Here is a 23,187-nt window from a genome sequence, read left to right on the forward strand (position 1 = left end):
AATAAAAGAAATTAAAATTACCCCCCCCCCCCCTCGAGTTCTTCTTTAAACAACTAGAATTATGTAACTGCACCTCGCAACTACTAGCCAATCAGACAAAAAGAATTGCATGTGAATCCTCTATAATTAGTAAAATGTTGATAAGGAAAACTGTAATTAGTTGTTTAGTTAATTGCGTATAATTAGAATAATTAACCACAAAACCCTCACCAGAACAGCTGTTCCTTCCCTGGTGTGGATGAATTGACCACAGAAAGAAAAAAAACACAACACAAGGAAACAGATCGACAGCATCATCTCGACCGTCCGTACGAATCGTATCGAACTCAGCCGCCGCCGGGAGACAAGGAAAAAGGCGTCGGAGAGGGTGGGAAAAATGAATGGCTCGGCGGCGTACCGGAACATGTCTTATGTGACGGATGAGTCACGTTACGGGAAAATCGTGTGTTACCCGCAAGAGTACTTGTACGAGAAGAACGATCAGAAGAACTTGGAATCGGGCGGCACCCTCGCTTCCGCCCTTCCCTTCTTCATCACGCAGATATTCGTCGCTAACCTCACGTACCGAATCCTCTACTACTTGACCCGACCTCTGTATCTGCCCCCTTTCGTGGCTCAGATCCTGGTGCGTTATTCTCTATTCATTTCCAGAGGTTGGAATACATAATACACACATATATATATATACACACACGCCTTATGATGGTGGTTAGCCTTTTATGGTGATCATGTGAACTCCAGCTCATATCTTTGCTTTTGTTAGAAATTATGGTGAGCTTTTAATTTGTAATAATTTATTATATTTCATATATGGTTTGATTTATCTATTCCTTGTCATATAAGATAAGGAATTTGAAATTCTAGAGTAAGGAAATTACGTTCGGGAATACAGATATAATGAATCATTTCGCAAACTTTGACAGTGTTGAATGCTTGTTTCTGGCAGTGCGGTCTTTTGTTCAGTCCGAGCTTGCTCGGGAATACAGAATTCGTCATCGAAAATATCTTTCCATATAGATTCACAATGATCCTCGAGACCTTTGCGAACTTGGCTCTTGTCTACAACGTTTTCCTTCTCGGTCTCGGAATGGACATCCGAATGGTCAGACTCACCGAGTTCAAGTCGCTGGTCATCTCAGCCGTCGGCCTTTTAGTCTCCTTACCTGCCGGAGCCGCCCTCTACTACTTACCAGGCAATGGTGATTCTGACAAGATTCTCGCAGGCTGTGTGTTTTGGTGCATAGCTCTTTCTTGCACCAACTTCCCCGATCTTGCCAGGGTTCTCGCCGACCTGAAACTGTTGCGTTCAGATATCGGAAGAACTGCAATGTCTGCAGCCATTGTCACTGATTTATGCACTTGGGTTCTTCTGGTTTTCGGGTTTGCTGCTTTGAGTAAATCAGGTATCGTTCTCTATGATCTTGGTTCGATTCTCCTCAAAATGATGTTTTTTGTGGTTTTGTTCCGTTTCTCTCGCACCCTTTAAGTTAAAGATCTGTACTTCAAAAGGATCCCGAACAATATATATATATGATGGGTACTTCGTTCGGACAGGAACTTGGAACCACATGATGCCGTTTGTCCTCCTCGCCACTGGAGGGTTCATCCTCTTGTGCATACTCGTGATCCGACCAGGAATCTCGTGGGCATTCTCGAAGACCGTAAAAGGAGGCCACGTGGACGACACGCACGTTTGGTTCATCCTATGCGGCGTCGTCCTTTGCGGCCTCATCACCGACGCATGCGGTGTACACTCCATTACCGGAGCCTTCGTGTTCGGACTCTCCATCCCTCACGACCAAATCATCAGAAACATGATCGAGGAGAAGCTCCATGACTTCCTGTCTGGAATCTTGATGCCACTTTTCTACATCATCTGCGGCCTAAGAGCCGATTTTGAATTTATGTTTCGGTATGTCGACCCCGCAATCATGGGCTTAGTCGTTTGCACGTCGTTTTTGCTGAAGATCGTCCCGACGTTCATTGCGTTATTGTTCATGCGAACGTCGTTTAGAGACGCTCTTGCCCTCGGAACCCTAATGAACACCAAAGGCACTTTGGCTCTCGTCATCCTCAACGCAGGCCGTGACACCAAGGTATAATATTCATTTCAGCTCCCGCTATATACATATGTGTGTGTATAACGATTCATGAAAACCGATGAATTAATGCATGCAGGCTTTGGACAGTCCGATGTACACTCACATGACGATCGTGTTTCTGGTTATGTCACTAGTGGTGGAGCCGTTTCTTGCCCTAACGTACAGAGCCAAGAAGAAGGTAATACATTACAAGCTCCGAACGATACAGAAAATCAAAGGAGATACAGAGTTTCATGTTCTTGCATGTGTCCATATCCTTCCCAACGTCCTCGGAATCACCAACCTCTTGAGAGACTCCAACCCCACGAAGCAATCTCCTCTTTACGTCTTTGCCGTCCACCTCGTCGAGCTCACTGGCCGCACCACTGCTTCTTTGCTCATCATGAACGACGAGTGCAAGCCCAAGGGGAACTTCTCCGACAAATTCAGAGCTGAGTCCGATCAGATCGCCGAAGCCTTTGAGGCTATAGAGGTTCACAACGACTCGGTCGTGGTCCAGACCATTACAGCTGTCTCCCCTTACACGACCATGCATGAGGATATATGCGCGCTCGCAGAGGACAAGCGTGTCTGCTTCATCATATTGCCATATCACAAGCATTTGACATCTGATGGTCGGATGGGCGAAGGGAACGCATCCCACGCAGATATCAATCAAAATGTTCTAAACCACGCGCCTTGTTCGGTCGGGATATTAGTGGACCGTGGCATTGGCATGGTCCGGTCCGAGTCACTCCACGGCCTGCCCGCCAAGAGAAAAGTGGCGATGCTCTTCGTGGGCGGAGCTGATGACCGCGAGGCTTTAGCGTATGCTCGACGGATGGTCGGACAACACATGATCGAACTCACGGTGGTGAGATTCGTCCCCGGCCACGACGCATTGGTCTCGGCGGGGAAAACGGCAGCTGCGTACGAGAGGGAGAAACAAGTGGACGACGAGTTGATATACGAGTTCAACTTCAAGACCATGAACGACCCTTCAGTGACTTACATCGAGAAAGTCGTCAACGACGGACAAGAGACGATCTCCACGATACGAGAAATGGAAGACAAACACTCTTATGATCTCTACATTGTCGGAAGAGGGTATAACGTAGATTCTCCGGTGACTTCGGGTTTGGCCGATTGGAGCAGCAGTCCTGATTTAGGCACGATTGGGGATACACTCGCTTCGGCCAACTTCACTATGCAGGCTTCGGTTCTTGTGATTCAACAATACTCCGCCTCAAACAGGCAAGCCGCCGCCGCCGCCGGAAGCGGCGGAGAAGGGGAAGAGAAAGAAACCGCGAAGATATCCCGTGATGCAGAGCCTTTCATGATGTCCAAGTACATTGACAATGACGAGGACGGCTCTGAAGAAGAGGAAGAGTTCCAGTTGGGTATTCACAAGTGAAACGTTTTTTTTTTTGGGCGGCCGCAAGCATTTAGTTATAGGAACATGTATTTGTTTATCTATATATATAAGCATATATTATGCATGTTATTTTACATTAAATGTTAACCGCCGGGACATTATAATGATGTGCCTAATATTGAAATAGTTATAGGATTCATTCATCAAAATTATTAGACTATAGAATTCTAAGTTACATTTGTTCACTGTTGCATCTTAATTTTGTACACAACAAAACGTTAGAAGCTAATTAATCCGTCATTCATAGATATCTTATATTATTATGTGTATAATCACATCCACACGCCAAAGGCAGTGTAGCGTGTTATTGGATTTTATTGGGAATATGTTTTCTTAAGAAAATAATTATTTTCGTTTAATATCTGATTGGATTTAATTAATTTGATTTTGAAAACTAATACGCCATATACAGTTAATAATATTTTTAGCAAAAGTTAAGCCATATAGATAGCTCTCCTATCAGTCAGAACATTAAACGTCACGCTGATTTATAAACTACATGCAAAAGACAAAGCTAGTAACTTAATGACTAAATTAATATGTTTCCTTTGAAGTTGGAGAACTGGAAAATGGTACAAACCACAAGAAAATAAAATTATTTTAGTTAGTATTATATATATATATATATATGTTTTAATAAAAATTAATATCTTTAAGTTTTGTAATATTATTAGTACATCTCATGACATATGTATATATATTATATGTGTGTATATGTTTGAGAATGAGAGTGTTTGGAAGAAAGCAGTTGAGAGTCAAAATCAAAGTGATGAAGAAACAAGACAAGAGAGAAGGGATAACAAAAGTGATTTGGTAACATTTCATATGTATAGGAGCTTAAACTCTAGTGAAGTGTCATTATTTTACTTGTTGTGACATTGCAACCCTCTCTACTTGGAACCTAACCTCCCCTCCTAATTCTTTTGTTTACTTGCTTTCCACTTCTTTATTTCTATTTGTCTTTTCTTAATTACACTTTTCATTACCCTTCTACAACATGCACTGTCCACTCTTCACATATATACATATATACATACATGATACATACACACACACACACATATATATATATATGTGTGTGATCAAACTTATATGGACCACGCTTGCCTCTTCAATGTTATTACCTTGTGATCAGACATGGGAAGCGAACTGAACCAGGCTAAGAAACGGTTCGATCTAAGCATGTCGAGAAGAACCCGGAAGCCGTTGAACAATCTCTTCAAGGAGACCCACCAAGACATATCAATCGCAAGCCCGCCACCTGAGGAAGCTCCTCATCATGGGAGCAACCAAGAACAAGATCGAGAACAGGAACAAGAACGGAAACAAGAACAAGAACAAGAGATTGATCACAAGAGCTTGAACCAGCTGATGAGAGGCGAAGAGGAAGGGTCGCAAGGAGAAACGGGAGGAGGAGGCGTTAATGGCAAGAGCTCACTCGGCGAACATTTCTCGGTGGAGGAGAAGCAGGTGAAGATGCAGATCGTGACGAGGAAGAACAACGACGGCGAAAATGGTGTGAAGTTTAGAGGGATCATGGGTCGGTATGCCAAGGTTTTGAGCGGTTTGATAAAGGCTAAGCACGACACTCGTCGTTTGAGCGCCTCCAAGAAAAAGCCAATCTTCCGGCTGAAATAATTCCGAGTAATCACGAACGTTTTGATCGTGAATCGTATACGTGAATACGTATACATATAATCACGAACATTTTGATCGTGAATCGTATACGTATATCTATACGGTCAGTTACGTACGCATACGTACTTTGCTGTGCATGCATATGGTGGTGGTATTGCTTTGAGAATAAGTGACGTGAGGTCTCTGTACATGCAACTCTTGGTACATGATATATATATATATATATATTGAGTTAGTTATTTGAAAAACGTAAAGAAAAATAAAATTGGCGATAGAAAAAAAAAGGAGATATATCACGTCGAGTTGTTGGGTGGATGCCTGTGACACGTGTCATGCTTTGAGTGGATAACTGACAACGTCAGTCTAACTTCAAATGGTCTTCGACTTCAAACATTACAAAATGAACTGACCAAAATACGTTGTGTTTGTGGACTGGTCGGACTACGAAATTATACAATATATGCGTAGCCTTTTTAATTACACTTATATATATATATATAATATATTGTTAATGTTTTAAAAGTAAAAACTATAAAAATTTGAAATTGTAAAATGATAAAAAAAAATTACTTTTTCATTTAATAAATTTATTTTCCAATTTATAAAATGTCATTATAATTTTCAAAATAAATTTTGAATCAATATCGTTAATTTTTTTTATATTATTAATTTTGGAAATTATAATGATATATTTTGAAAGTGTGAAAATAAATTTATTAAATAAAAAATTTAAAAACTTGTTTTGTACCGTTTTACAAATTTAAATTTTTTTTATAGGTTTTATTTAGACTATTTTAGGGCTTGTAAGTTTATGGATTAATATTGGGCTGGGGTTTGGTTTGTGGGCTTTCCTTGAATCTGTAACTATGAACTATCTTGAGATATATATATATATATATATATATATGTGTGTGTGTGTGTGTGTGTGTGTACGTGTACAATTTATTTAGATGATACATGCACACATATAACGACTTCTACAATTCAATTTACAAATATATTTGTTTGACCGACATTACAAATATATTTGTATTCTTGTCATGATATTGATGACGTGTCAATTTGATCAAGATAAGATAAGTAATCTTGGAACTTTTCAATGACGGCTCCCCAAAAGATTAAATGAAGTTTCTAACTCGGTTTCTTTTTCTTCTACGTCTCTGCGTGTAGAGTCAAATACGCAAGGCTCTTTCCTCCTCCGTATATAAAACTACATTCAACTTTAGCTTCGATCTCTAATTCATTTTACAAAAAAAAAAAAATAGAAGACATTTTTTTTTTCACAACCCATCAAACGTTTGATTAGTTGCTGTCTGAATTTCATCTGCTCGAATCGATCACACGAGAATATGGAGAGCAGCTTGGGAGATATGGTAATGAAGGTGATAGTGTTCGCCTTGGTTCAAGCTTTAGTGTATCTCATACTGTCCAAATCATCGAGCTTGTTCTCGAAGACGAAGATGAAGCGACCGTACAGTTTCCGGCCGGCGAGATCCGTCAGCATTCGCCGGATTCTTGCGGCGCTTCAGGATATGCCTCCCGGCGGCGAGGCTTCTCCTTCTTCGAAGGGTTCTCGAGATGAACCGTCAACATTGTCATCCCCACCATCTTGTTAAGCTCCCTCCCTTCTTTTTTCTCTTCTTGGTTGAGACAGGTTTTCACTTTTCAGAAATCTGTTTCATTTGTTTTTCTTGTCCCGATTGGATCTGTTTTTAGTTTAAGATTGATTGTCTTTTGACTGTACAATAACAAAATAAATTAAAAAAAAAAAAAATTGGTGAGACAATCGGATTGTTCATGTCAAGCTGTGAAAGCATATATGCTTATTGGCCTCCTTACACTCGTCTGTTCATATTCTTGTACAAAATGTGGTAAGAACAAGTTTTGGCTTAACATCAAGAACTTTGAGATCCTGCACACAAAACACATGTACAGATCGGTGGAACGCAACAGAACACTCTCCCATTCGGAGCAGAGCTCATCGGCCGGAGCCTAGATCTTGGAAAACCCGATGTTCTTCGTGCTGTTCCCAAGAGCTTAAACCCCCTGCAAGACAGATTCAGGAGATATTATTCCGACACATAATAGTAGAATGTCTCCATTTTCAGCAGCTTCACGAGGGTTTGGTCTGCAGAGACGAGGAAATCAACTTTGAATTCTTTTGTTTTTTCTAGCTTAACGTTGGAAGAGCAAAAGATTCCTGCAAGTTTCTGTTTACGGGCATCGTTGAATGAAAATCGACAAGAAAACCCGGGGAATTTCCATTTCCACATTACTGGTTTGCGTGAGTAGTCTACCTTAAGAAACTTGGTCGGTACTCAGATCCTAACACTAGTGATCTTTACGGGAGATGATGATTTCGATTTATCATAAGCCACCATTTTAAAGAACTTACCTTTTAGCTGTTCAGCCACCGATGTGAATCATGGGTCTATTCGCCGTCTTGGCGATGTCAAACATTCCAGCATGAGCGGCTTTCTTCCTCTTCACCTGAACCATTTTCACTTATTGAGCTTGTCAAAGTATTTCACGCAAGTTAAGTTACAATCTCTCGGTAAAGATAATATCATTCAAGAAAGAGAGGAAGATCCACAGAAAGAAACATACCGCAGCACCTATGATTTCCCGAAGTTCCTCATCGTCAGCTCCAGATCGAATTGGATCTCTCAAACTAACCTGTGAGAACAAATGCACATTGTCCATTATCACACAGATAGAAAGAAGCACACTGGTAATTTTTTAGATCAGTCTTCACAAGCAATCTAGATCAGTAGGTTACAGTAAAGTAAAACGGCACGAAAACCGAAAGAAAGACAAGAAAGCAAACATGGCGGTTTACCTCTGAGGGACCAAACAAACAAACTTTGAAGTTCCCATCTGCAAGAAGTCTCAATCTATTGCAACCAGCACAAAAGTGTTCGGTCATTGATGTGATGAAAGATACAGAACCACAGTGCCCGTCTATCTTAAAGTTCTTGGCTGTTTCAGTTGGATGATCTTGAAGTCTCTTTATATCCGGAAAGCGCTTTACCTGTTTTCCCATCACAATTGAATCAGTCATAAGCAATTGGAAGGAGGTAACTCGAAATCTCAACAAGCCCCCCCATGCAAGATTCTACGTTACCACTCTATCCATCACTTCTGCATACGGCACGAGTTTCTTGACATTCCAAACATTTCCATCAAAGGGCATGAACTCGATGAACCGGACATTAATTGGCTTCTCGCGGGTCAACTCCACAAAATCACAAATCTCGTCATCATTAAACCCTCGCATGACAACACAGTTCACCTAATGGACCACAAAATTTGGACAACAGAATCATTCCTTTGCAGGCAAATGCAAATTAAAGACCACCAAGAAATGCAAACCCAAGAATTGATGTTGTTACAACACCTAAAAAGCAAGAAGATGCAACTAACGGGAAATGGAAAGAAGGGGGAGGACTGATACTTTTACGGGATTGTATCCAAGAGCAATGGCAGCATCGATAGATTCCATAACCCTCTCGAGCCCTTTACGTCTTGTCAGAAACTCAAACTTGGCAGGAACCAGGGTATCCAAACTGATATTTAAAGAAGTGAGCCCGCAATCTTTCAGCTTTGGCAGCTTTCTGGCAAGAGTGATCCCATTGGTAGTTATGGCCAGTGTCTTCAACCCTTTTAAGCTGGACAGCTGCAGACATATGTCTTCAATATCTTTCCTAATCGTGGGCTCACCGCCGGTCAAGCGGATCTTGTTAACCCCGGAAGAAACGAAAAGGTTACCCAAACGGATAATCTCAGACCGGGACAACAATTGAGGGCTCGGAGTGAGTTCCACACCCTCGGATGGCATACAATATTGGCACCGGAGATTACATCGCTCCGTCAAAGATATCCTCAGGTAGGTGTGTAACCGACCAAACGAATCAACCAACATGTCAGACACACTGTTGTCTGTTGTCTGATCATCAGCCAACTTTGCAGAAGAACTGGCATACGTCTTTGGGGCTGCATGACTGCTAAATGAACGTTCAGCTACGAAGTTTCTTGAAACTGAACTTGACCCAACAAAACCAACCTGTAGGAGAATCCCAAGATGGAAGGATGCAGAATTAAAACCATAGTTTCCAGCAAGTAGCAACTGTCTCCAAGAACCCAATTTAGGCGTACTGAAATAAAAACTTGAGTACAGATTAACATTCCTAAATTCTTCAGCCAAATCTCATCACTTCACTAGAGCTGAGAGGCAAAATTAGATGAGGCAACTGGTGAATGTGTGTGTTTACACGACTCATTGGTGATAAACCCACATAACATGGACCTAAAGAAAAATCTGGCAAACGTTTTCTCAAGCTTTGTCACTATCCAAACAAGCTTCTTCTACCTACGAATTTCTCAATCTAACTCGAATCACAGAATACCTAAAAGTTTACCTTCAGGAACGAATCAATCAAACAAGCCGCCGAATTGAATAGAAAAATTGAGACCCAATAGACGAAACCATTCAGGATCATGTAACAAAAGGAACTTCGGCAAATTCAGCAACGAAATAGAAAGGAATCCAATTACCCCAAAAACAAAAGAAGAAGAGAACCCAGAAATTTGAAGAGGAAAAGCTTGAAACTTTACCAAGAAAAAGTTCAAGTTCCTGAAACACATGTGCCAATCGGCGGTGAACTTGGAGACACACCTCCTCATATTCGACACTGCAGCGAATGATCAAATCAGAATGTCTACCAAGTTTATTTTACCGAATCTGACAACGAACCAATCGCCTTTTGTCACAAACAAATAAAATCAGAAAAAGGCGGAAAAAAAAGAAGAAAAACGACAAAATTCGAGGAGGAAAAGGAGCGACCTTTCATCGACGCAGGGAGCCCCCAGGAGGACAGAATGCTAAACAAATCTGTGGGTTTTACAGAAAGAAGGTTTTTTTTTTTTTTTTTTTTTGCGAGATTTGCTATGAAAATGGCATTCGGGGGGGCCAGCTAAAAACAAAGATCCTCTGTTTTCAGACTAGACACAAAGATCCTCTGTTTTTGTTCCACCGGAGAAAGGGGTTGGCCGAACAATGTTCAATTTAGACACGTGATCATTGCGTTGGTTCACCGCAAAGAGAAAATATCAATGCCCAATTTACCCTTTACATGAATGAACCGCCTATGCAAATATCTTCTTATGGTATCTCTGGAAGTGTGACGAGATATCAAATAACTATATTTGGACAGAAAACAGTTGGATGAATTCGAGTGGAGCGGAGAAGAATTGGTCAACCGAATTTTGCACACGTAAGTATAAAAGCGTGTAAAGAGATATGAATAAGATTTGAGAAGATTACGTAATATTTAGATTTGATTTTATTTCTATATTTTAGATATTTATATTTATTAAATAAGATATTTTATGATTTTGTTTCTGCTATAAATATTGTAATGTTACATGTTGAATAATGAGAAATCCAATGATTCGCCATCTTCTTTTTTTTTCGGCTTTAGCCGCGTGCATTTGCACCATTTATTTTCTTTTTCCGGCATAGCCGCTAAACCATCACGCCTTTTGCGCTGCCGACATTGCTGTCGCACAACTCCACAATACCGTGCATGTGCACCACGCTTCTGTTTCACCGGACTTTTTCAGATCCGCCAACAATCCACCGATTCCTAGATTCGATTGTCAAATCCCGTTATTTTCTGGAGAATTCAACCTCAAGCAGCTGTTTCTCATCTCCTTGAGTTTGAGGGGCGTGTAAAGAGATATGAATAAGATTTGAGAAGATTACGTAATATTTAGATTTGATTTTATTTCTATATTTTAGATATTTATATTTATTAAATAAGATATTTTATGATTTTGTTTCTGCTATAAATATTGTAATGTTACATGTTGAATAATGAGAAATCCAATGATTCTCCATCTCTTTCTCTATTATGGTATCAGAGCTTCGGTTTTTGCTCTAATTTTTTTTTTCTTCTTCTTATCAACAATGTCGGTCGAATCCGAAAGCGACGATGAAGATGACAACGATGTACTAAATCCAATAGTATCATCGTCTTGAGTATCGTTTTAAATTTATTTTGCTCTTTTTTTTCTTCTATTTTTTTCCCCGACGGCGGTGTTCATCACCGTCAACCCTAGCCGATTTTTTTTTTAACGATGATGTTTGTTTATCGACGTCAACCCTAGCCGTTGTAAGCTCTTTAAACATGGTTATTAGCCTCTTTCGATTGGAAAACTCTGATCGTCGATCCACGTATTTGCGTCACTTATTTTTATTTTCTTCTCTTATTCCGCTGCTAGACTACCACGCATTATGCGTCACGCTTTTGCGCCCATTTTTTTTTCTTTTCTCCAGCCTAGCCGCTATACACATCGCAATTTTTTTTGCGCTGCCGACCTCATTGTCGCGCAACCCAACTCGCGCATATGCGCCGCACATCCGTGCCACATCAGCCTCTGAGAATACAACTCTCAAGCTCTTCAAACGTTATCAAGCAACACCAACTCAAGTCTGGACTACACCACCACATGGAAAATGATTCGTTTAATACGATCACAATTTCAGTTTTTAGTTTTTATGTAACAAGATTGAATTCATCATAGATGATTCATCTTGAGGGGGCATATAGAAAGATATTATTCTTATAATATTATCATTAATATTGTTATGATTTACCCTAGATATTATGCCTAGAATATTCTATTGTATTTTGCTATATATTATGATGTATTCTTCCCATTATCAATAACAGAAAACATTTCCCAAGAAGTGTTTTGAATGTGGATCGTGAAATTAAAAAAAAAAATGTTTGGCCATTAATTGGGTTTTTTTTCCTTAAATCAAAGACAGATCCGTGTTCTTGTTCTTGAAGGTGTTGTAATAGCGTTTCTTGTCTTCTCCTTCTTTACTCGTCTGTTTTCACGAGAGATCTTAAAGTCAAATCTTGATCGGTACCGGCTCTTTTCACTTTGATAATCTGAGTTAGATGAGTGTCATGTTACCATCGGCTTGATCATTTGCTTGTTCAAAGCTCTCATCGCTTATTTATTATATGAATCACAACAACATTTACAATATCTCCATTTTCAGTTTGACCGAAGGGAACACTTCCATCAAGAAACCAAGAAGATGGGGTTCGTGAGCGGGGAGAAATCGAGCAGTTCCCTCGACGGAAGCCATGGTTTGACGACGACAACGGAGCTGAACATTCTGGTTGTACGGTCGGGCAACGTGACTTCGATCTTCAGAAAGTACTTGATCCCTGAAACTACCTGTCTCTGAGCCTCCACCACCCTACTGAACACCAACGGTCCCAACACTTCTTCTTCTTCCTCACCCGACCCTTTCTCTCGTCTTCCTTCTTTCAGATTGAATTCCTCTACACAGTATCTGTCAATTGTTTACATTACACTTCTTGTAAGAATCTAACCATATATATATATATATATATATATGCTATGAAAATGGCATTCGGTGGCGCAGACTAGACACAAAGATCCTCTGTTTTTGTTCCACCGGAGAAAGGGGTTGGCCGAACAATGTTCAATTTTATATTACTTCCATCCCGGTTCAGCGTGTGTATCTATATGTATATGTATGCATGTATTATGTATATATATGTATGTGTACCTGCCGAGTTCTTGGAGTTCTTTGTTGGATTCGACGTCAGGAACATCCGACTTCCCACCGACCAACTTCCGTAGGCCGTACGACGGTCGGACCGAGACAGATGCCAACACTACCATCGTCAGCAACCCCAAAGACAGCCTCGTAATTCTCGCAGCCGCCATTTCCAATCTCTCTGCTGATCAAAATCAGTTGTTGATTGCTTGTTATTTTTATCACCGATCGATTCCGTTCTTGCCTCGCACTGATTCCCTGTTCTACGTTTATGGAAAAGGAAAAACAACAAATTAAAGGGCAAGAGAGTTATATATAATATGTATGTAAATATGTAGATCTTTTGAGTTTCTTTGTCTTGTCATCGTGTTCTGTTCGAAGAAGCATAGTTTTATAGGATGCGAGAGAGTGGTGTTGAGGAGACGTAAGTGGGTCCCATGCCATCGACACCTTCGAAATTCCGCGTCTTTTAAGCTATCAGTCATCTTCCACGTCTTGTTTTTCATGCATTGTATGTATGTATGTATGGCCCCATCGTCTATATATACACACATATTTATATATACACATATTTATACAATATTCTTATGCTATAACACGGATTTTTTTTCCCATCATTGTAGTTTATAATGGGTTTGCATTTTGATATAGAAATCCCAATAATTTTTTTTAAAATGGATTTTTGTTACGGATCTGAGGGTGAAAAAAAAGTTATGGGCCTCCTTAATAATTTTATATGGTCTCGTTTTTTTTTATTGAATTTGTCTTGTAAGTTGTACGTGAGTTTGTTGTTGAGTTGACACGTGTCCAAACGTTTGGCACGTGTCCATCGGCTCTCCGCATGCTTCAACTACGTGGCAATTACAAGGAATGGTCGAAAGTACTGGCGATTATTCGACTTCGATTTTTACAAACAATGTCAAATATTAAAATATGACTTTCGAATTTCAATTTGGGTTTAAATTCAAATATCCATCAATATTCAAATATTTGTAAAGAAATGATATTTTGTTTATTTGAAATAAAAATTTAAAGATCTGAATATTTGAATAGTTTATAAATGTAATTATTCGAATATATTTTTTAATATTTAAATTATGATACTTAATAAATTCCAAACATTCAATTCAAAACGATTTGACTCGAATCCAGAGAAGTTCAATCTTTGGATCTCCAAGTTTACCTTTGACTTTCCCGGTATGTACTCCCTCAATTTCAAAATATTGGTATTTTTACATTATTTTATATATTTCAAAATTTTTTTTTACAATAGTCCCAATTTTATCTTATTAATTTCTAGTAAATTATTAATGGTAACATTGTTTTTATCATTAAATAAAAGTATATATGATTTTTTCTATCTTTTTAAAAAAAAATATGAATAACTTAAAACAATAATTATTTTGAAACGGAATGAATATTTTCTAAAATCCTTTTATACATTCTGCAAACTATTCCTAAAGGTATTTCATCAATGAATTTTATTTTGAAAACACAATAGTTTTCATATAACATAATCGCTTTGGTCTATTATATAAAAAAAATAAAAACAAATCATAGATAGAGAGTTTTTTTGTCCAAAAAAAAATATAGACAGAGAGTTTGCAATGGGAGATGGGTTTGTCAGGTAATGGGGCTTTAAATTTTCTGTGTTCTGTTTGGGCTTTCTAGCTTTTCTCATTATTTTATTTTGAGCCCAAAAAGAGCCCACATTCAATTCGTTGTTCGCCACCTATTATTTTATCTTTACCATATATTATACTGGTGTTTGATCACTTTAATAATACAGTAAATTTACAAATATGAATTAGTTAATATAACGACTACATATATGTGTACTCATCAATAAAAGTGTTTGGTTCAAAATTATGAGACCCTATATGTATATCACCGCACCAAAGTCCCTACACAAACGGGCATTACATAGGGCCTTAAAATAGAAAGAAATAATCGAATCTTCATTAAAGCTACAAAAGAAGATAGTGGGATCTCGTAGTCTAGGGAGAGAACAAAAAGAGAGGCAGGATATATGAATGGATACAAATTTCATTGTGTATATATATATATATATATATGCGTGAATAAATAACAATAATAATATGAGATGAATCGTGGTAGCTTTTGACTGCATAGGAAATCTTGAATTTTAAGGAATGAGAGGATAAATCTTTGGATTCACAAGCAAAAGGGATGTGGTTCATGGTTGTGGGAATGAGGAGGAAAAGAGATTATGCCTCGTTATTATTATTATTATTATTATTATAAAGGAAAAAAGCAAAGCAAAATCTTCGTGGGGGTTGCTTTATAAACATCTTAGCCATGCAATCCTAGAGTTGTCCCCTTATATATATATATATATATAGATATATATTTGCTTAACCCAATAGATGTGAATCAAAAGCCTCCTCCCCTTCCCTACCCTACCACATTTTTTAATGGACCTATCTTCATTACTTTATGTGTTACAAGGTTGATTACCGTCTTATTAAAAAAATATATATATATATTGTCATTTCTTATCAACTTTTAATGGAACATAATAAGGTATACATCGCTTCATGCTTTCGAATAAACATATTCATAAAATGGCGTCGGATAATTTATTGGTAGTATATATTGCTAAAACACTTTATTACATTTTTAATATAAAAAAAAATTATTTCATGTAGAATATCATTATTGTGTGCCATTGGATAACGTTATACAGGACACCGAAAATATCACTAATGTAGAATCGATGTTAACATTGTTTGTCACCATCATCGTCATCAATCAAGATGAGCAATATGTGAGGTTATTTTACTCTTTTGTATCTCAAAATCTAAAATATTTATATAACGTTAAAATTTATGTATTACTGTAGTAATTAATTAATTAAATTTTTCTTATGTTTAAAATTATACTAAAAAAATAACGATATATATATATATAAACTCCTTTTCAATTACTAAGGGATAGTAAAAATAATTATCTCATAATTTGATAAAATATTAACCATGAAAATATAGTATCACTACGGTATATCAATTTTAAAAACTGTTAATACTGTCTTGTGCCAGAACGTTTGTAATTCACGAAAAGAATATATATTAACAGTTTAAAAAAATCGAGAAGATTAAAAATAAAAATTAGAAAATAAACAATAAAGCGAAAAGAACAAATTGAAAGGGAGAGATGATACGGCACTCCAACAATACTCACTTCCCTTTATCTATTTCTTTATTATATACATACATATATATATATATATATATATATATATCTGTATATTATATATATTGCTTTTTGCCTTTGTTTGGTAGACCGGAAACCAGTCTAGTCCATTTTAAAAAAACGAAATAAATATCGTATATTTAGATAATTATAATCCTAAAAAGATTCGATATAATGTATTTCCATATAGGCTAAATTTTAGGAAATTAAAGAATAGTATGTTGGGTAAAAAAAATAAATAGGCAATATTTCAAAATCAGCCGATTAAATTCAGATTCTGTCATTTATATCACATCAATTTAATTCCTTATTTCTACATATCCTTTTTTTATTATTATATTTATTTTTTTTGGTCAAATTACAAAACGGCATCGTTTTCCATAGATCCTAAGCATATTTGGGTACTCGGACAATGAAATCTCGTGAAACTTTTTCTGTATTTTTTTTTTCTAAAAATTATTATGGTAAATGATATGAATGGTCCAACAGCGCCTCTTGTATGCAAACTTGCGAAATTAAAATAAAATAAAAATAAAGGGTAAAAAAGAAAAGGAAGAACCCAACAAAGACTGATTTAGTCTAAGGTGCTGTTCTCTTCTCTCCTCTCTTTCTTCTGCGCTTTATTCTGTTCAAATCCGCTTCTTTTACTTTGCCGTTTCACTGAGAACGAGGCTCTCTCTCTCTCTCTCTCTCCCTCGCCGAGGAAGGAGAAGTAGCTCAAAGGACCCCCACTCTATCTCTCTCTAACTATTTACTTTTGCTCTCTCTCTCTCTCTCTCTCTCTCAAATCTGCCTCATTGTCTGTCTGTGTCTACTTCAAGAACCCACATTTGCTTATTTTTAACCTGCACTCTCTTTCTCTCTCTCCGTCTTTCCTTTTCTTCTCATTCTATAATCGAGTATTAAGCCATCGTTTGGTGTTTGCTTTATCCCTGTAAGAGAGGAGGCCTGAGAAACAAAACCCGTTCCCTAAGTTTTCATATTTTTGTTGAGAGAGAAGGAAAAGAGCGACCAACCCAGATTTTTGGCCTGCTTGGTTTTGGTCTGTGTCTGGTCCAGTGGGGAAACAGAAGCCATTTTTGGTTGTAAAGTTGGAAACTTTCATCATTTTGGCAAGAGGGTTCAAGAGGATTCGCAAACACAAACACACACCCAATTTGCTTTGACAGTTCGGTTTGATCTCTATTGTCTTTTGGGGAATTAGGGTTTGTTGCCCTTCTTCGTTCTCGAATGGATCGAATCTTTGTTCGGCGATTCTAAACAGAACGAGAACCAGTGGAGAAGCAAATAACCAGCGACAATGAGAGACGATAACACCAAGAAAAGCAAGGTCTGTTCTTTTCCTTTTCTCTAATTCTATGATTTCCATTTTCACCTCGATGAATTTCCGGTGGAATATTCTTAAATCTCTTCTCTTTCTCTCCTTTCTGCAATGAAGATTTCCTGGTCCAAGAAAATGATTAGGAAATGGTTCAATATCAGAAGCAAAAACGAGGAGTTTCAAGCGGATAAACCTGTTTCTAGGGGTAAAGTATCTACCTTTAGCATTTGTTTACCCGTTCTTGTTTTTTCTTGCTCTTAGTTTTTTCTTTCTTTTGTCTCTTCCAACTCAAAACCATGTCTGATTTCTCTGCTTTGACCGAAATTCTCATCAAATTCCTTCCCCTTCGGTGAAATTTGAAGGATAAGGAAAACGACATTTCATATATACTTCCCCCTGTTTATGGGTTGATATTTGTATAGGAGTTGAGGTGGAGTACGGGAGTAGCTTCTCAGCGAGGGAGCCCTGCACAATCAAGAAGAACAAAACTGGTGAATTTACAACTATACATACACTGACCCATTCACACATTCATAAATACATACATGTTACACAATACATGTATCTGCAGAGCTGATGTTTTTTTTCCTTCTTCCTCGTGTTTGGTTTCTCAGAGAAATTCAGCAAGAACTGGGAGCAGCAGGCTCGGCAGAGGAGAATGAACTATGAAAATCCCAGGATCATCGATGTACAGAACTACAGGTAAAGCATATGACTATATATATATATGAAACACACAAATATACGTATAATTGTGTATATGTATAGTGATCCATTGCTGTGAATCATGAACAGCATCTTCGTAGCTACATGGAACGTAGCTGGACGCTCCCCTCCTGCAGACCTGAACCTCGACGACTGGCTTCTTTCATCAGCCCCTGCAGATATATACGTACTCGGGTATTAAAAAAAAGCTCTCTAGATCTCTCATAAAAATTTCGTTTATATGGCCATTTCAATCCTCTTAGTGCTGGTTATTTTTTTTTCCTTTCAGATTTCAAGAAATCGTTCCTCTTAACGCTGGAAACGTTCTTGGAGCTGAAGACAACGGCCCTGCCAAGAAATGGCTTTCCCTTATCAGGAAAACGCTCAATAACCGCTCAGGGACTAGCGGAAGCAGCGTTTGCCATACCCCGTCCCCTATTCCCGTGCCCATTGCAGAGATAGATGCTGACTTCTCTGGTTCGTCGAGGCAAAAGAACTCAGCTTTCTTTCACCGGCGATCTTTCCAGACCCCGAGCATATGGAGAATGGAGAATGACCCTTCTGTTCCACAGCCACGGCTTGACCGCCGGTTCAGTGTTTGTGACCGCGTGTTCTTCAGTCACAGGCCGAGTGACTTCGACCCTAGTTTCAGGTGGAATGGTGGTGGTGGTAGTAGTAGTGGTCATAGACCTAGCGATTACTCTAGACCGAGCGACTATTACTCTAGACCGAGTGATTATTCTCGGGCCAGTGATTATTCCCGGTGCGGATCTTCAGACGATGACAACGGTCCCGGGGATTCCCCAAGCACTGTCTTGCACTCACCAGGGCCCGAAGATGGATCTGCATCGAACGATAATGGCTGCAGAATCCCGTGGAATTCATCGCAGTATTGTTTAGTGGCGAGCAAGCAAATGGTGGGTATTTTCCTGACAGTCTGGGTGAAAAGCGAGCTGAGAGAGCACGTCAAAAACATGAAAGTGTCGTCTGTTGGCAGAGGATTGATGGGTTATCTTGGGAATAAGGTACATAGACATATTTGTTCTTCACATCACCATGTAGTTTGTAAGAGTTAGCACATATATATGTATATATATGCTTTTTGTTAAAATGCCTTGGCTCGTGGTTTCTGTAGGGATCGATCTCCATTAGCATGTTACTGCACCAAACGAGCTTTTGCTTCATCTGTAGCCACTTGACATCGGGACAGAAAGAAGGCGATGAGCTAAAGAGAAACTCGGATGTCATGGAGATACTCAAGAAAACGAGGTTTCCACGGGTTCAGAGTTCAGATGACGAGAATTCCCCCGAGACCATCCTTCAGCATGAGTAAGATGACCCTTTCCTTCACATAACATTGGTTTTAACTCGTCAAAGACTCACTTGTATACCGAGTCATGACCAATGTTCTTACTTGCATGAAAGCTTATTACTTCCTCTGTTTTTTCCATCTGATTTAGTCGGATAATTTGGCTTGGGGATTTGAATTATCGGATTGCCCTCTCGTACCGGTCTGCCAAAGCACTTGTAGAGATGCAAAATTGGAGGGCTTTACTGGAAAACGATCAGGTATGCTCATAGATGCACATATATGATAATATCTATTTGGAGGTAAAGGGCAGTTCTTATGCCAAAGATGTAACATTTTGTCGCAGCTGCGGATAGAGCAGAAACGAGGCCGAGTCTTTAAGGGATGGAGCGAAGGGAAGATATACTTCCCCCCGACATACAAATACTCGACTAACTCTGATAGATATGCAGGAGACGATATGCATCCAAAGGAGAAACGACGCACTCCTGCTTGGTAAATTTCTAAGTGAAAACCTTTTTTGTTTTGCAAAATCGATACTTTCGCAAGAAAAACGCTACGTAAAACTCTTTTCCGAAAGTTTTTATCATGATCCCTATTAGAGGCATCTTGACCAAACCATTCTCTGATTCGGGTTTTAACAAATTTCACGTTTTGAAGGTGTGATAGGATATTGTGGTACGGAGAAGGATTGCATCAGTTATCGTACGTGAGAGGGGAGTCACGGTTCTCGGATCATAGACCGGTGTATGGCATTTTCTGCGTGGAGGTTGAGTCGGCTCACAACAGGTTGAAGCGAACCACGAGCTATTCTACCTCGCGGGTCCAAGCCGAGGAGCTCTTACCCTACTCCCCCGGGTATACCGAGCTCAACTTTTTCTAGAAACGAGATGTATAATTCGTCCTCTAATCCCAACGGTAACATTTCTTTCTTTCTCTCCAAACTGTTATATGTCATTGCATTGCAAATAGGGTATGCTAAACTAGAGATTCACACCTGAAACTTGAATTAATGGATATAGAGTATTTAGTTTCAGTGACATGAGCTGTCAGACCCATTGAAGTCCACAAATCTTTTGTGGTCCTGAGAACTCAAATGGGGAACATCATGAACAGACATACCCATCTGCATTTAATGGCATGAACCGATTTGGATGTCTTTGCGTGTTCTGTTCGATTTGCAATTATATGTTTGGATGGGGACATGGAAACGTTGTTTCCTGAACGTTGTCTAGACTCTCTGCGTATAATTAATTAGTGTTGGTTTCTGTCACGACTCACAATCCACTGATTGAATGGGGGGAAACTACCGCAAAGCCATTAGCTTGTAATTGTAAACCCTAGTTCATTATCTGCATGTCTTTCTCTTTTTGTGTAATTTTGTAAAGGTGCAAACTTTGTTGAACCCAGAAGAAAAGGATTGCAAACCCACGATTCTTTCTCTGTGTTTGTTCGAAAAGATGAAAACTTTGACGAACCCAGAATAGATTCTTCCATATGAATGATTTGACCGAGAGATCTTACCCAGTTATTCCCGGTTTGCAGGTGTGAAGAGTTTTGTAATTTTGTATTGCTTAACCGATTTCCCGTACCGGCGGTTCCGGCGTCGACCCGGTTCACCGTTTTGCTAACTCCGGCGAACTTCATTATATTTACAGCATCATAATTAGGTACGTATTACTTTTTCTTTTTAAATATCATTTGACTTTGATTTTTGTCTCCATTTTTTATATTTATATTACTCTCTATTAGAATTAATTGCTTAAAAAAGAGCCAAAAATTCCAATAATTGTATTATAACTGAAGCTTATAACAATTATCTTTTTCTTATATGCAGAATATGAACTGACCCAATCAGAAATTGCCAAGTGGACAGATGGAAGTTCCTTCATTCATCATTCTTTTATTACCATAGGGGATTTCCCCCCTTTTTCTCCGATTAAAGTGTGCAATGGGGTTAATCATATTGTAATGTTTATGATACGGCTTACTTGAAAAAAAAAATATACAAAAAAATATTTTAATGATTATTACCAGTAAACAGAAGAAAAAAAATGTAAAGTATTTTCTAAATCAATTATCGAAAACTATAAATTATCCAAACCATTAATTTTTCGAGTAAAATTTAAAAAATTAACAATAATAGAAATTGGGCATGAAGCAAAATTTTAAAATAAAAAAAATATGTTCAAATGTGTATAATATTCAATTACTAATATTTGCGGGAATAGAATAAAGAGTTTAAGTAATGATTAAGAGATGAGACAGAGTCTCGACAGGTAATTGTAGAAGCAAAGTGCTGCGGTTTTTGTAGAATCTCATGCTTTGTCTTTTCCTGATTCCTCATATCATGCTTTGTCTTCTATCAGCTTTTCTTTTTTTTTCCTTATATAATTAAAGAAAAAAAACTTGTGAAATGTGAAGGCCATGATTAATTGCAGAGACAATGATCATAGATATTCCTTTTTTTATTTTTAAGCTTGTATTCTGAAAAACATTGAAAATGATTAGAAATAAAAAAAAGTGACTGTCTAGATGTGTATTGAAATAATTACAGTAAAATAATTTGTTTTCCAATGACTAATAAGCAGATAAATTATGATCTTTTCAATAAACATTTTAGTTAAAATGATATGTTTTTTTAATCTAAAGCTGTTAAAAAATCTCTAATCACTTTGGCACAAGTTTTATAGATAAGAAAATATCTTGTGTTTTTTTTTCCTAAACGGAATTATATGTAAAGTCAAAATTGAATTTTAAAATAAAAAGTTAAAACAAGGCTGCATGAAATTGATAGGCTTTTGTTAAGCTACAAAATTATTTTTGTTTCTATTGCATACAACTTTTTTTTTTGTATTTTGGTGCAACATTTTCAAGGTATTGTTACAAAGATTCCAAAAAAATATTTATAATATCAGATCTAAATATTATATAATATATATCACGGTAAGTTTATAAAATCTTCTTCTCATCTCTTAGCTCTATATATGAAATTGACTTCGTACATAAAATCGGTCCATCAGAATAGAAATTTAACTACATTTCTATTAAAAAATAAAATGCGGAAATTAAATTAGAAAGAAAGAACAAAATATAAAAGAACGGAAACACTTTTATTGCTACATCTCTTCTTCTTGTTACATTACAATGAAAATAATCCATACATTTATAGGAAAAATTATTGAAAGAAACAAGGAAATAAAGATACGAAAGAAACAAATAAAGCAAAATATAATTATCACGATATATATTTTATTCTTAATCGATATTATGCCTTTAATTGTTATCAATCATATCAAATCTCCATATTTTGTTTCTATTTCAACACAAAACACGTTTAGAGTGCATCCAAATACATTTTGAGTGCATCAAAACATGTTTAGAATGCGTCAAAACATACTTATAGTGCATCCAAACATGTTTAGAGAGCATCCAAACATTTTTAGAGTACGTCGAAACATGTTTAGAGTGCATCCAAACAGACTTAGAGTGCATCAAAAGATGTTTAGAATTCGTCGAAACATATTTAGAGTGCGTCGAAACATGTTTAGAGTGCAAGAAAATTAGAAAAAGAGAAACATATAGTTCAGATCGCAACGCTGCTCTGATACCATATTAAAAAATAAAATGCGGAAATTAAATTAGAAAGAAAGAACAAAAGATAAAAGAACGGAAACACTTTTATTGCTACATCTCTTCTTCTTGTTACATTACAATGAAAATAATCCATACATTTATAGGAAAAATTATTGAAAGAAACAAGGAAATAAAGATACGAAAGAAACAAATAAGGCAAAATATAATTATCACGATATATATTTTATTCTTAATCGATATTATGCCTTTAATTGTTATCAATCATATCAAATCTCCATATTTTGT

General features: G+C 37.6%; 5 protein-coding genes across 8 annotated transcripts; 3 read left to right on the forward strand and 2 right to left on the reverse strand.

Moving 5' to 3' along the window:
* The first annotated feature begins 168 nt into the window (after window positions 1-168).
* Window positions 169-3,558, forward strand: LOC104815878 (cation/H(+) antiporter 23, chloroplastic-like). The gene is made up of 4 exons (XM_010544474.1): window positions 169-625; window positions 947-1,403; window positions 1,555-2,096; window positions 2,179-3,558. Exons 1-4 carry the CDS (start codon window positions 377-379, stop codon window positions 3,493-3,495), a joined length of 2,565 nt encoding a protein of 854 aa, XP_010542776.1. The 5' UTR covers window positions 169-376; the 3' UTR covers window positions 3,496-3,558.
* A 1,005-nt stretch (window positions 3,559-4,563) lies between these two features.
* On the forward strand, window positions 4,564-5,381 carry LOC104815879 (protein FAM9A). Its single transcript, XM_010544475.2, has one exon. The coding sequence runs from the start codon at window positions 4,654-4,656 to the stop codon at window positions 5,152-5,154; it is 501 nt and encodes a 166-aa protein (XP_010542777.1). The 5' UTR covers window positions 4,564-4,653; the 3' UTR covers window positions 5,155-5,381.
* Window positions 5,382-6,943: 1,562 nt separating this feature from the next.
* On the reverse strand, window positions 6,944-10,106 carry LOC104815880 (cyclic pyranopterin monophosphate synthase, mitochondrial). Of its 4 annotated transcripts, none has more exons than XM_010544477.2 (8): window positions 9,998-10,105; window positions 9,769-9,845; window positions 8,609-9,217; window positions 8,279-8,446; window positions 7,994-8,185; window positions 7,762-7,830; window positions 7,550-7,644; window positions 6,944-7,200 (listed from the first exon to the last, which is right to left on the reverse strand). In XM_010544477.2, exons 1-7 carry the CDS (start codon window positions 10,002-10,004, stop codon window positions 7,561-7,563), a joined length of 1,206 nt encoding a protein of 401 aa, XP_010542779.1. In that variant the 5' UTR covers window positions 10,005-10,105; the 3' UTR covers window positions 6,944-7,200; window positions 7,550-7,560. The 4 variants fall into 4 exon arrangements, with proteins under 4 accessions (XP_010542779.1, XP_010542780.1, XP_010542781.1 ...); XM_010544478.2 differs by having other exon boundaries at window positions 9,769-9,895; window positions 9,998-10,095; XM_010544479.1 differs by lacking the exon at window positions 8,279-8,446 and having other exon boundaries at window positions 9,998-10,106.
* A 2,051-nt stretch (window positions 10,107-12,157) lies between these two features.
* Window positions 12,158-13,133, reverse strand: LOC104815881 (cysteine proteinase inhibitor 2-like). Its single transcript, XM_010544480.2, has 2 exons — window positions 12,767-13,133; window positions 12,158-12,526 (listed from the first exon to the last, which is right to left on the reverse strand). Exons 1-2 carry the CDS (start codon window positions 12,925-12,927, stop codon window positions 12,250-12,252), a joined length of 438 nt encoding a protein of 145 aa, XP_010542782.1. The 5' UTR covers window positions 12,928-13,133; the 3' UTR covers window positions 12,158-12,249.
* Window positions 13,134-16,566: 3,433 nt separating this feature from the next.
* LOC104815882 (type IV inositol polyphosphate 5-phosphatase 7-like) lies at window positions 16,567-21,329 on the forward strand. Its single transcript, XM_010544481.1, has 12 exons — window positions 16,567-17,300; window positions 17,409-17,496; window positions 17,714-17,782; window positions 17,906-17,993; window positions 18,087-18,191; window positions 18,286-19,021; window positions 19,132-19,325; window positions 19,457-19,565; window positions 19,652-19,800; window positions 19,966-20,223; window positions 20,851-20,975; window positions 21,143-21,329. Exons 1-10 carry the CDS (start codon window positions 17,271-17,273, stop codon window positions 20,186-20,188), a joined length of 1,791 nt encoding a protein of 596 aa, XP_010542783.1. The 5' UTR covers window positions 16,567-17,270; the 3' UTR covers window positions 20,189-20,223; window positions 20,851-20,975; window positions 21,143-21,329.
* The last annotated feature ends 1,858 nt before the right edge of the window (window positions 21,330-23,187 follow it).

Source organism: Tarenaya hassleriana, unplaced genomic scaffold, assembly GCF_000463585.1.
Source record: "Tarenaya hassleriana unplaced genomic scaffold, ASM46358v1 Cleome24, whole genome shotgun sequence".
Taxonomy (NCBI): Eukaryota; Viridiplantae; Streptophyta; class Magnoliopsida; order Brassicales; family Cleomaceae; genus Tarenaya; species Tarenaya hassleriana.